General features: G+C 40.6%; 1 protein-coding gene across 3 annotated transcripts; it reads right to left on the bottom strand.

Moving 5' to 3' along the window:
* Positions 1-570: 570 nt before the first annotated feature.
* On the bottom strand, positions 571-9,586 carry LOC148854061 (spindle assembly checkpoint component). 3 transcript variants are annotated; one of them, XM_088982549.1, is made up of 10 exons: positions 9,450-9,586; positions 7,988-9,376; positions 7,704-7,873; positions 7,548-7,610; positions 7,363-7,382; positions 7,205-7,249; positions 6,441-6,508; positions 5,256-5,395; positions 1,306-1,394; positions 571-1,069 (listed from the first exon to the last, which is right to left on the bottom strand). In XM_088982549.1, exons 2-10 carry the CDS (start codon positions 8,058-8,060, stop codon positions 937-939), a joined length of 801 nt encoding a protein of 266 aa, XP_088838675.1. In that variant the 5' UTR covers positions 8,061-9,376; positions 9,450-9,586; the 3' UTR covers positions 571-936. The 3 variants fall into 3 exon arrangements, with proteins under 3 accessions (XP_088838675.1, XP_088838676.1, XP_088838677.1); XM_088982550.1 differs by having other exon boundaries at positions 7,988-9,379; positions 9,450-9,573; XM_088982551.1 differs by having other exon boundaries at positions 7,988-9,259; positions 9,450-9,560.
* Positions 9,587-13,550: the final 3,964 nt, after the last annotated feature.

The raw sequence follows: 13,550 nt of genomic DNA, 5'->3' as shown, positions 1-13,550 counted from the left end.
ACTGTTGTCTGAGTCAAACAAGAACCCAGATTTCCTAATCACTTTTCCTACCCACTCTCTACCCGCCGTGAATTGAGAGATGTGTGGCTGCAATTTACAATTAGTGGGTAGGAAAAGTGAGTACTAAATCCCGTTTGATCAAACAGGTTGACAGCTCAACCATCCACATTAGTGGGTCACTGACCAAGTCAACAGTTTTTGGTAAAAGAATGGTTCAGGGATGAAATAGAACCAGTTGCTTGCCCGGTCTCTCCAGGCCAAACAGTCCAACTGTCCAGATCAACGACCGTTACAGCAGCTTTGCTACGCCTCTATTCCCAAGCTAGCAAATAACACATTGACTAATGAATGTAATAAGTGACCGTTGCTAATAGAGGAGCTACCTTTTGATGTGGGGCTCAGACCCCTACCATGTGGGTCCCTTCACTCTTTCAGTTGGCTTCCATGTTCCTAAGTTGCTGGAGAAGGAAAGAAAAGACAAATAACCACTGATCCCTAGCCATTCAAGACTTCAGGAGAGAGTATCCCTCTCAAGCCTCCCTAAAAGCAAAGAAACAGATAAAGACATAAGAAGATCTAGCCATCTTTATTACATACAATAGAAACTTCTTTCCCACAGAAACCATACTGATTTTTACAGGTTTAAAAATGACTGCTTCGCAGGTATTATATACCTCTGTGCAGTCAAAACTAACAAAACTCTAAAGCATTTCGTCTTCTAAACAGAGAGAATCCATCAAAATGGTTACAATATCCTGTGAAGCCTTTAACAACTAGCTGGGCATCATATCAATTAACCAAAGCAATAAGCTTTAGGTTTGATTTTGTAGAGCCCCTGACAGCAATACTTCCTTTGTGCTTTACCAGGAGAATTTTTCCAATGGGAAGTAACAACATTTAAAGACCATGTAACCTAAGCAGCCAAGATAAATGATATCAGTTTCTCTCATTTGCCTGAAGTATTCCTCCCAATGCTCCTGCATTATCTAGATGACAGCCGGGGCACAAAAATCTCCTCTGCAACTCCTCACCAAGAGATGCACATGACTCTTCTAGTTCAGAAATCTGTTTTTTTGGCTGTCAAAGGAACATACTTGGCAATGGACTACAATCCACAAGCCGGTATCTTATCACAGTATTCTCACATATCAAGCACTAGCAACCCGAGAAATTCTTTCTTCATATTGTCACTTCCACAAATCTTAGTGCCATTAATCAATTGATACATGGGCCACAACAATGCTACCAAATTTGTAACCGCTGTATCAGGTAGTGCATCTATTTTTACTATGATGAAAAGGATATCTTGTGATATGCTCTAGTTCTTTCATTTCTTTCACAATTTCCTCCATTAAGAACACTTGCCTTTCAGACTGAACAAACTCCTGCTGGACCTGAAGACAGTTTTAATATCCAAAGCATAAGTGACCTCTCATCACTTTATGAAGAAAATCAAAACCATTAAATAAGGTGAAATCTAGTATACTGCAAATCCAGCAAAAGCTTGGTCTTGCTGAGTCCCGTTATGGAAATGATCCTCAATGAAAAAAAGTAAATAAGAACAAACTTTGGAAATGGTATAACATAGATTATATAATTTAAGAAAATCTCATGATGCTTTAACAGAAAATATAAAATGAGTTTGACAAAAAAAAAAGATTCTTTCAGCTTTTTGTGCAGCCAAATTTTCATTTTATGCCAAAGGTGTATGAATTATTAAAAAATCACAATAAAAAAAATAATCCTTACAAGCAAGAAGAGCTACTTAAGTAAATGTCAATCTACAACTTCGTAGAGGAGTTAAAAAACAAGCAGAAAAACATGAAGTCAACTTGATGCGAAATATCTTTCAGATTTGAATCATTGCCTAAGATCTATACTACTTATAAAAGAGCGAATACCCTCTCTTTCTGGAATTTTCATTGGACATGTTCTGCCCCCCTCTCTATGCATATGTAGAGGGCATATATGTCCTTTACTCTCACTGGAGTAGGAACCGGAAAAGAGTGCCCTCTCTCCCACAAACTATTATTCCACTTCTGAGTAGCTTCCTTGCAAGCGGTTTCATCTCCCACTTTTGAGTACCTTTCCTCCAAGCGGTTTCATCTCCTACATTCAAAGAGATCAACGCTTCCACGATGGTTTATCTATGAATGGTTATTATTCTACTTCTGCCATTCTTATAATAAGGATGGACAAGAAGGTGGAAAATCAGAGTATGCAGAGAAACCCAAGACAACTACCCAAGAGGGGAGCCAGCAACAAGAGGGTGTCGTAGTTGCAGTGATGTCCGTCATTGTTAGAGAAGGTGGGAGTGGCTGGAAAAAAAAAAAAAAAAAAACTTTTGGTTTTTAATTTAGTTGGTCTTTTTCAGTTCTTTTTTTTTTCCTTCGTTTTCTTTTGGGTTCTGCTTGAAGGCCGGTGTTTTTCGAGATGCCGGCACACCAGCAGCGGCAAGCATGGAGGTGGAGGTGGAGGCCGAGAAGACACGGTTGAGATTGGCAACGAGAACACCAGTGGTTCTGGAAAATCCAATGAAGATGGCGATGCTGAGGGAGAGCAAATTTTTCAAGGGTATTATCACTATGTTCATTTATTCAAGTTCGTTCCTTCTCTGTTTATGGGCTTTCGATTTCTTTTATGATTTGTAATGCTAAAACTTGTATTCTTTTTTTTTATGAATTAAAACTTGTATTCTTTCAATCCTTCTAATTTACTAAACTTTTTTTAATCTCTGTCTATCGATTTATGTATATGTCTTGGATCTGGTTTGTAGCTGGGTTTTCTTCCATTTTAGTTTTGCTTGTTTCTTCTTTTCCTCACTTTTTTCTCACATTAAAGTACGTTTTGTCTGCTTTTCTTTCTTCCTTTTTGATCAAGTTTACTTTCAAATGGAGTCTTGGCTTTCTGCCAACACGTGAGTCTCTTCTTTTTCTTTATGGATTTCTGGAGGATACTGGATCGATCTTCTCTCTCTTAGTAGGTAATCCAATCCACTTGTAAACTTTCGGCCTTTTTTATTTTCTTTCTGGTTTCCAACAGATGGGTTACATTGCTAAAAATGGAAAACCACTAATTCAAATCTTCATCTTCCTTACAGATGGTGGTAGCGTGATGAAGAGCTGGACATAAATCAAATCCCCTCAAGCACAGAAGAAATGGGAAGTGCAGAAGAAGAAGAGACCGGCTTGGGTGGTGGTGGTGGTGAAGGCCCTCACCGTAAGAAGCTCCACCTCACAAAAGAACTATCTCATCTACTGGGAGAGTTTCAGACAGAACCAGACATTGAATCCTGTAACTCATTCCTTCGCAGATGATAACCCTCTTCAATTATAATCTTCCATGCAATTGCAGTCTGTTTTTTTTTTCCTTATCACTGACAATTTTCCTATTTTGATATTTTGTATTGGGGGCAGAAACAAAAGGAAGCGTTGGCTTTACAGCTGAGGTTGAAGCCTGATTTCAAAACCATGGGGACAGGTGCAAACAAACTCCGTACCCTAATTAATAACGAATCAGAATGCAGACTTCAAAATCGATGTGGGATAAACATCTTCAATTTATGGTTAATTGATTGTTTGGGATCTGGAAGGAGATGAACAGAAGGATCTTTGAAGAGAAACAGTGAATTTTTTCCTGATGATAGAGTAGCAGATTTACCATACAGAGTGTAAACATTTGGAATGCTCAGATTTTGGTGTTAATTTTGGCCAACTTTAGACCTTGTAGCTGCAGATATTTTATGTTATCAATTTTCTTTTTGTGTTATTTATTGGTAAAACTGCTTTACTGTTTGTTGCAACAACCTTCTGATATTTTATCAATTTCAGTTTATCGTCAAAAAAAGGAAAAAAAAAAAAAAGCCTTCATGGCTAGGAGAGCACCTTTCTAATTCATTTCATGGTGTTAAGGCTAGGTGTCAACATAAGTGTGCCTAAGTGATGTCTGACATCTAAGGAAATGGCAAGTGATTGCAGGTATTGGGCAGACAAGAATTAGGGTGTCTCGTTAATTTTTTTATCAACCCAAAAACATTGAATACCTAGATTCATATTCAATGGAAGCTCAAGAGGCAACCCAAGACTGATTTTTGGCAAGTAACAATACCATCTACATTGCCACGTGATTCTTTGAACAACCTCATCCAGATGAGTTTCTTGTTATATGTGAGCCCTGTGTTGAAATTTTTTCTTCAATTTCTTTTTAATTTTCCATACTTTAATCATTATCATGACAATCTCCCACGTGCAACGCATGTGCCCACTTACTAGTTTTAAAAATAATCACAATATTGATCAGTCACTAAAGCAGAAAGCATAGAGCCTACAAGCTAGATTACACTAGCAATGCATGATCCTTCCTAATATGTCAAAATATAGTCATACAAAAATAAAGTGTTGCAGACTAAAATTGTGAGATTAATAGGCCCCTCCTTTACCTTCTGGTTGGGCTGTAATGATCTGCGGTAGTGTGTCTGTGTGTGTGTGTTTTGAATTGATCCTTAGTAAACCTTATTATTCTTCCTTAAACTAGTGTTTTGCAACAATTGTACAAAGATGTATACCATAGAAGAAACAAGGGTCCACTCGGTTTGCTTCTGGAATCAGAATCAAAATCCCTCTAATCAGAATCGCAATGGTCTATTCCCATAGCCTGTTTGGTTCAGACGGGATTCGGAATCAGAATTGGAATCAGCTGGAATGAGATCTCCTTCCCAAGGGAGGGGGAGGAATGGTCATTCCCTCAAATGGGGGAAAGCCATTCCACCAGGAATGGGAATGGGATTCAGATTCTGCCCAACCAAACTGTTGGAATCAGAATGGGCCATTTCAATTTTGATTCCAGAACGTTTTGTCTGCTTTTCTTTCTTCCTTTTTGATTTGGCTTTCTGCCAACACGTGAGTCTCTTCTTTTTCTTTATGGATTTCTGAAGGATACTGGATCGATCTTCTCTCTCTTAGTAGGTAATCCAATCCACTTGTAAACTTTCGGCCTTTTTTATTTTCTTTCTGGTTTCCAACAGATGGGTTTCATTGCTAAAAATGGAAAACCACTAATTCAAATCTTCATTCCCACGAACCAAATGGGCCCTAATATATCATAATGCATGGCATATGAACTCTTTAAGAAAATTTGCATATCAAAAGATAATTCATTCTACCAGGAACAGTATCAGAAGATAAGTTTGATTCCACCATAAGTAAAGCATGGTATGATTACCAGCCCAAAGAAAAAAAGGTGGACCAACTTCTCACCTTCTCGTGAAGCGTTTGCTCTTCTTGGTACTGTTGTTCCTCCATGTGAGTTTGAGAAATGATGTGTGCAAGCTCATCCTCAAGACCTTTTAAAGCAACTCCTGTATCAAGCATCGCTTGCCTGTCCTCAAGTATGTGGCCTGCTTCAAAAGCAAATCAAAACTAGTCCCTTCGAAATTTAAAAAACAAAGCAAAGAATATCATGCATAATTTCTTTTGGAAAGGGGAACCAATTTACCATTAACATTTATGCAGTTAACCTAGTTACTACTGATAAGCACCATAATTACCAAAATGCCACTTCTGTATTATATACACCATATTTGATGATTTATTTGGTAAAGTCAACATTCTCAGTGTTAGTTATGACACTTCCACAATTCAGGCATTTCCTTATATGTTTTAAGTTTTAACACAGCTAGAGCATGTAAGAAGAACTTCAACAACAGAATTCATTTCAATGCCAGGAACCAAAATTGAGAAGCAACAAGAATAAAAATTATGACTATATTCCAGTCCAAATTCTCTGGAAAGAGGAGAGAAAACGAGAAGACTGTTGCATGAAGAAACATAAATAGCGCTTCTTTTCTCCCTTCTACTTTTTAGAGTAAACATCTAATTTGGCTTTTGAACATCCTAGATAGAGCTACCAAGTTCATAGCCCATAAATTGCAAGTCCCACTCCAAAAACTTAGATGTAGTTATCAAGCTCCTAACCTGGAATTACAAAACATTAGTGAATTATGTGATCAAAATAAGATATTTTTCTACCATAGAAATGGAGTAAATATCTAACAAAGTGCATAATCATCCACAAGATTGTACATACAGATGAGGCATAAGGTGAGTAAATGAATGAGTAGACCAATATCAAATGGAGGATGAAATCATTTTTGTCCCCAACATTGAAAACATTTTTATGTATTAATGGATCGATTGAATGTCTTATTACCTCATAAAGTCAAATGTGAAACATCAACAAAAAGGTTAAGACTGAATATGGATTAGCAGAGTTAACCTGACCATACATTAAAGACAAGTTCTAAGCAAATTCCAGTTATGTAGCAGCATTGTCCCCAAAAGTGGAGAAAACTAGTCACAAACTGAACATCCTGTCATTGTAACTGCACATGCAAATCTAGTATGATATTTTCACAACTAATGTCCAGAATTAACCCCACATACCATGATCTGATGAAGGCTCAAGGCATTTTTCTTTATGAGAAGCATGAGCATTTGTTTCTTGAAATTGCCTGCAAGAGTAAGTTGAGAGTTACTATTGGACCCATATTTCTTCCAGCTATGGTATTACAACCCAATTCTGAGACAAAATTTAGATATTCACTTGAGGCACAACTTTAACAAGGCAACCACATTCTATTTGTGTAATATGTCCAAATCCAGATTCATGGGTACCAAAGTTAGATAACATAGAGAACTGCATGAAAGCCATACCCTTTTCTTTACAAGTATAAAACCACAATTATCGTCAAACTGGAAAGAAGGCAAATGAACTTTTGGACTAATTGATTTACATTGGTCAAGAAAATAACACCTATTGTAAAGTACATGAACTAAAGGTGACCTAGACAAATGAATGAATCGAATAGCATTTCCATGTTTTCCTCTCCTACATTTGTGCTTCAGTTAAGTGACCTCGGACCAAATCAAATACCATGGTTAGAAGAGAGATGGTATCAAGTTGGGTTACAAGCCAAACCTCCTTTTGAGAGATTGTAATTCGTGAAATTTGATTAGAAATTAAATGAAATATTCAATGAACAGTGGGAGGGTGGCAGGAATCTATTGTCATGGCCCAATATTTGGTAATCTAGGCTCTTTGTTGAATTTATAAATCCAACTATCATTCATGTTTCCTTGTGAAGCACATATTGTTGGAAATAGAATGGGCAACAAAGAAAGAAATAAAATATTATAGATGAGCGAACCTTATCTTTTTATTGAACTCGAACATTTCGGTAATAAATTTGTCTCTGCATGGACAATAATAAGGAACAATAAGGAACAGTCAGAAAGCGAAAAACATTTCTTTCAATTTTAAACAGATAAAAAATGGAAAAAGGCATTGATGAAAATTAGACCATACCGTGAAATTTCTTCGTCGTTCTATGCATCATGTAAGCGCAATTATACACACACGTCCATTTTCCAAAATTCACGCAATCTCAGTAAGAAGATTTCAGTTGGACAGAAATGTGCGCATAACCAATTTCGAGAACATTTATCATAAAAAATATAAGTAAATAAATTATTTAGAGCGGAAACCCGTGCCTTAAGAGCTTCCAAGTCATACCCAATCTTCGATACCTCTTCTTGAATCGCAGAAATCCTGGCCTGAAGGTAATTCCAACAGAAATATGTGAATCTGTGATGACATGAGAGGATAGATCCACCTGGTCATCAAGTCAAAAAATAAGCTATCCAAACCTCTAAGGCTTGAATGGAGGATTCATTCAAAGATAATTCCACTTCATAGCCTTGGAGCTCCTGCTCGGTGGTTTCTTTGGAGCGTTTGGCGTCTCCATGCTCTACGTTAGCAGCGCCTAGTTCAGATTGAAGATCTTGGATTCTCTTTTTGAGACCATCTAATCTTCGTTCTGAATAGATTAACAGTTCAAGGATATTTAGGTGATATTGTCAGAGACCGGAAAAGGAAAGACGGATCAAGGAATATATCATTAACAGAAACCATAGGCAATGGATTAAATCACCTCCATGGGACTTTTCCGTAGCAAAATCGCGAATGAATGTCAAGAGATGCTTCTGAGAATCAGCTCCCGCCATTAAGAACTTCGAGCTGCTTCGTTTTTCCCGCTTTTTGCAATGTTTCACCTTATTTATAGCTTACTGTGCACTACCCGCTATATGACAGACAAAGGAACTCGAAAGTTCCGTCCGAAACCAGATCGTAAGTACGCTGTACAAACGGTATAAGCCACAGGTTAGAATGCCCGGTTGGGAGGGGAGGGCTGAAGCGCAGCGGCTTCTGGCTTTCCGGAGCCCGGGCCCAATAAGGACAGCGTATAAGCTATTGCCAGTTGGCTTTTGTAAAAATTCCGATGAGCCCAAATCCGCTGTAGGTCAGTCATTTGAATGGCTTGATTGCTTCCCCGCGAGCATCCGCTACAATTTCTTTAAATGGCTTGTTCACGTTTCCGTAAGTCATTTACGTGGGTAAATATATTTAGCAGGCAAGAAAATACTTATTCCCCGTGTAATGTAAAGTTGTGAAATAACTATTTTATCCAAAAAAACAGTAATATTATTGCATTACGTAAAGTCCGCGTTCTGTGCACCCGTGGGTGCACTCGACGAATGAATCCGCCAATAGGATTCGACCACGTCGACCATTCAAATGTTAACAGTCAAATGCGCCATAATTGGATTCGACGGTTCAATCCGATACGAACCAGAGCCAAACCCGTACTGCGAGATTTTTGAGTGATTTCCCCTGGAGCTTTCCTCCTTCCACCGAAACCTTCAAGTGGCCGATCCAGTAAACCCTGTTCGCTTTTCCCCTGTATTCTCTGGCAGCCATCGACGGCAACAAGGAGAGCCCCCTGACCATGCCGGCGTCTCTTTTTATCACCTCAAATCAAATACCAGAAGCAAGTATTTGATTTGGTACGGTGATACCCTGATCATCTCTATTCAATATTCACCGAAGCCCTTAGCTCTTCACAGTTCACACATCACACCCTTTTGGCCCAATTATTTGCTCGTCCATTGATAATTCTTCGGTTCTGTTCTTCAAATTCTGATAAAGCATCAGAGGCGGCGATGGGATGAACTCGAGTCCACCACCAAAAATCGATTTATTCGTAGGCAACAACACGGATTAAACATCTTTTTGAATCTTCCGCTTAGTTCCACGGGTTCAAGTATTCTATTGATTCTTCTTTGCATAGTCCAAAATTAGGGTACCTTCCATCTCTTCTTTGCATGTTCAATCATCTTGAATCTTTCAAAATTTTTTATTATCCCTAACCACCAAGTGACCAAACTATTTATCAGAGACCTGAACTCAAAGAACTTCAGTTGAATAGATTCGGTGTTGTGTATATGGCAAAAGCTAAACTCGAGCCCAGCCATGAAGAGGTCTACTGTCAATATAAATAAACGAGCACTCAAAACCAGAGCATGAAGAAGGAAAAGAAGAAGAGACAAACGTACCATTGGAGCTCTCGCCATCGTCGGCGGCGGCCACTGGTTCGAGTCACAGTGTGGGTATGGTTCGGTCTCCAAGGGGAAAAACATAGAGGGAAAAGTCAAAAATGATCTCCATTTTGTCATTTTGCGGCTGGTTGAACCGCTAAACCCAATTAAGGACACTTGAAGCGTTAACGGTACATATTCCCTTTTCCTGATTGACATGGAGGACTCTGAGTGGCGGGTTCACGCGTCCAGAGCACACATGGCTGCACAGAACGCGAACTCCATTACGTATTAATAATTTTCGATATATATATATATATATGGATAAGTGATTTGCCAAAGGCTAGGATGGTCTTATTTGTCCAATTAAATGAACCCTCGAAAATTATTATTTTTCACGAATTAATTAATATCAAAATATAAATGCTATTTCATTTATTTTCCCTAACCCACCAATTTACGTGCCCTCACTTCCGAAAAACATACAAGGCCATAGAACGCTATCTACCCCTATTGTGATGTCTTGTGGGTAATCCGGTAATGTGGATAGTAGACCCAAAAACAAATAAGGCCTTAGACTAGTGCTCACGGTTCAATGATTATTTTTTGAAACTAAACCGAACCGATACTACAAGTTTTTGAGAATCTTCTAATTAAAACTAAATCGAACCAGTTGACCGGTTGGGTTCTTCATTTTATTTTTGTTTTTCATATTTATAATACATTATAAATAAATGTATATAATATATTATAAATAGATAATTGTAAATATCACATATTTATATATATAGATAATATATATATATATATCCAGCCAATTCAATAATCGAAAATTTTTTGTTCGGTTTTCTTGATTTGGTTTGATATTTTATCAGCACCCTTAGCATTGGGGCCTTCTCGCTAATTCAACCAGTAACACAAGTGACACAACCATTGTGCTCAACTAATCCAAACTAGGGTTGGAAACAAATCGAGCTTTTCACACGCTATTCGAGTCTAGCTCATCAAAAGCTCAATTTGGCGATTTAAGCCAAGTTCAAGCCTAGTGTGTGTGTGTGTGTGTGTGTGTGTGTGTAATTTTTAATATGTAAAATAAATAAATAAATATATATATGTATAGTTTTTATTTCTGTTGAATCAATTTATTGTGCTAAGTACCTCGTCATTCGATCTGCTTCCAAGTGGTCGATGACTCAGAGGCCAAAATAGAAAACTTTTGCTGGATGAGGACCTGGATGTCGGGCTGACTAGGCCAAGTTGGAGGCAAATCAGGTGTCGAGCTGGGGGCAAATTAGGCACCGAGCTAACTAGGCCGAGCTAGAGGCAAATTAGGTGTCGAGCTGGGGGCAGATCAGGTGCCAAGCTAACTAGGCCGAGTTGGAGGCAGATTAGGTGCCGAGCTGGGGGCAAATCAGGTGTCGAGCTAACTAGTGGCGAGTTGGAGAGGTGACTCTGATGCGTGACTGAATGGTGACGAGTTGGATTAATTGTTGAGCTATGCAGTTCTTTTGAGAAACTTGCAAGGAATCAATGTCAAAGGACCTGGGGTGACTAACCCAGCAAGGTCGCTCTAATGATTAAGTTAGTACTCTCATAATAGATTGCGAGCTAAAAATCATAAACTATGAGAGATAGAATGTGCTTACTTGCCCCCCTATGTCATTGGAGTTGGTGCCTTTATATAGGCATTGTTTGGCATGGGTTTCACGCACCGCATCCGAGATTTCCGAGAGGTCGCCTAAGTGGTCCGAGATTCCCAGAGGCAACCACCATGCACGTTGACCACCCTCAAAAACGTTTGGTACATGCACCAACTTCCAAGGATCGTGGGAGTGTTGGGATATGCATTCCGAATTTGTCAGCGAGTACGTCTCGTAGGTCGTCACCTGGACCTCAATCAGGCCGACACACCCTCGAGGGAGGTCACTCGTTTCATCGAGATCACTTCGGCCAGTGACGAGGTGCTTCGAGCCGACCTGAGTTGTGGTTGAGGTCGCTAGGTCGGCATAAAGGCAGGTTGCCATGTCGATGTTGAAGGCAAGTCGCCAGGTCAGCGTCAGTGCCAGGTTGCCAGCTGGGACGCCATCATCTTGGCTAAGGCAAGTTGTTGCCAAAGTGGTTTCGGGTGTCACCCAGTTGTTCCTAGATGCCATGTGTCACAATGTTATTGTAGGGCCAAATCCGCCCTCATCAATTGCCCCCCACTCCCGAGCTGAAAGTAACTCGGTGAAGGGACTAGATTGCTTCTTTTGGATTGCAATGACTAATTCGATGAGCTCATAAGCGTCGATTCAATTTGATTCTCAGGTCGAAAGAGTCCAAGTGTTTGCAGCCTTGTGCAGGACCTCGCCATCTTTATTTTTGGGGCCCAAGAGCAAATTCATCTGCTCGAGGAGAGGTGGAGCAGATACCCCGAGGACATCTACCTTATTAGGGATGTAACCATCAGAGGTTATGCGATCCGGCTAAGGACCTCAAGAGTGAAGTTCATCATGCCATCCTTAAGAGGAGGTTCTGTGTGATTGCTTTATCAGGTCGCTCCACCTAGGTAGACTTCAGCGTAGCGTCCTTTGAGTTGGTCCCAGCCAGTGAGTTTTATGCGGAGCCTACAACCGAGGTGGAGGTCGGCTATGAAGAAATTAAGTTTGCATCCATCATGGTGCTGAGAGCGAACAAGTTTTTTCCTTTGTTTTCTCGTGTAGAATGATAACTGCTTTATATTTCATCCACGCAAAAGAGGCGACTGGGTCTGACGTGGTACTGAGGTCTTTTATCAGCTCAACACCTTAGCCCTTAGGCTCTAGGATCGACTCGCAGTCCACTCTCCTTACCCATGATTTTGCCCATGCTGAAGAGGCGACTAGGTCTTATGTGGCGTCGAGGTCTTTTATCAATTCGGCACTTTAGCCCTTAGGCTCTGGGAGCGACTTGTAGTCCACTCTCCTTGCCCTTGATTTTGCCCATGCCGAAGAGGCGACTGGGTCTTATGTGGCGTCAAGGTCTTTTACCAGCTCGGCACATTAGAGCTACGGCTATGCTGCATCAACCTCGTTAGTGACGCCGGTCACCCACTCCTGCAAGAAGCTACTAGGAGCTCGACCTACTAGGGGCAGCACTACTGACTTTAGGCCATCAGCTCGCACGGGAGCTTTGGAAGGCTCGACCGGCAAGGGCGTCCATGCAGTCCGTTGGCCGCCAACCCCTGCGGAAGCCACGAAGAGCTCATCTTGTAGAGGGTACCTCGCGAAGAGGGCTGATGAGGCTTTATCCGATTTGAAATAAAGTCGCAGAGGTGCTTAGTTTGTTGGCCATCAACTTTCTACGGGAACCATGATTGGCTCAACCTACGAGGACAGCCTTACACCGAGGTGCCTGTCGCCAGACTGCTAGTTGTCAAGGTCCTTCTACTACTACATGTTCTACATCGACATGAATACGTCGAGCTGGGTGTTGATGCTTTTGCCCCCCAGTAATCGGTATTTGTTCTCGGTGTTGATACTGCTCAAAGGTGCCTTTGAGTTCATAAAATATGGAAATTAGAAAGTGAAAACTTTAGTTCCTAAAAGGTGAGAACCTAGCTTTCTAGAAGAAGAAGACTTAGCCTTTTAGAAGATGAGACCTTAGCTTCTTGTAGCGTTTCCCACAAACGGTGCCAATTGATGAATCAATTTCTTGTGCTAAGTACCTCGTCATTCGGTCTGCTTCCAAGTGGCCGATGATTTAGAGGCCGAAGTGGAGAACTTTTGCTGGATGAGGACCTGGAAGCCAGGCTGACTAGGCCGAGCTAGAGGCAGATCAAGTGCCGAGCTGGGGGCAGATTAGGTGTCGAGCTAACTAGGCCGAGCTGGAGGCAAATTAGGTGTTGAGTTGACCAGGCCGAGTTGGGGGCAGATTAGGTGCCGAGCTAACTAGGCCGAGCTGGAGGCAAATTAGGTGCCGAGATAACCAGGCCAAGCTGGGGGCAGATCAGGTATCGAGCTAACTAGTGGCGAGTTGGAAGGTGACTCTGATGCCTGACTGAATGGTGATGAACTGGATTGATTGTTGAGCTATGTAGTTCTTTGGAGAAACTTGCAAGGAATCAATGTCAGAGGACCCGGGGTGACTAACCCGGCAAAG

The sequence above is a fragment of the Nelumbo lutea genome, chromosome 4 (assembly GCF_056320005.1).
Source record: "Nelumbo lutea isolate HS-2025 chromosome 4, American lotus-T2T, whole genome shotgun sequence".
Classification (NCBI taxonomy): Eukaryota; Viridiplantae; Streptophyta; class Magnoliopsida; order Proteales; family Nelumbonaceae; genus Nelumbo; species Nelumbo lutea.
The sequence above is the reverse complement of the archived record's forward strand: the minus strand, read 5'-3'. Positions and strand labels throughout refer to the sequence as shown.

What these genes read in the sequence shown, in the direction of transcription:
- LOC148854061 (XM_088982549.1), bottom strand. Translation starts at nt 8,060, where the DNA reads ATGGCGGGAGCTGATTCTCAGAAGCATCTCTTGACATTCATTCGCGAT. An exon ending in CCTCCATTCAAGCCTTAGAG is followed by an intron (nt 7,611 to 7,703) that starts GTTTGGATAGCT and finishes AATTACCTTCAG; the next exon opens with GCCAGGATTTCTGCGATTCA. An exon ending in TGAGCCTTCATCAGATCATG is followed by an intron (nt 5,396 to 6,440) that starts GTATGTGGGGTT and finishes CTTTTGAAGCAG; the next exon opens with GCCACATACTTGAGGACAGG.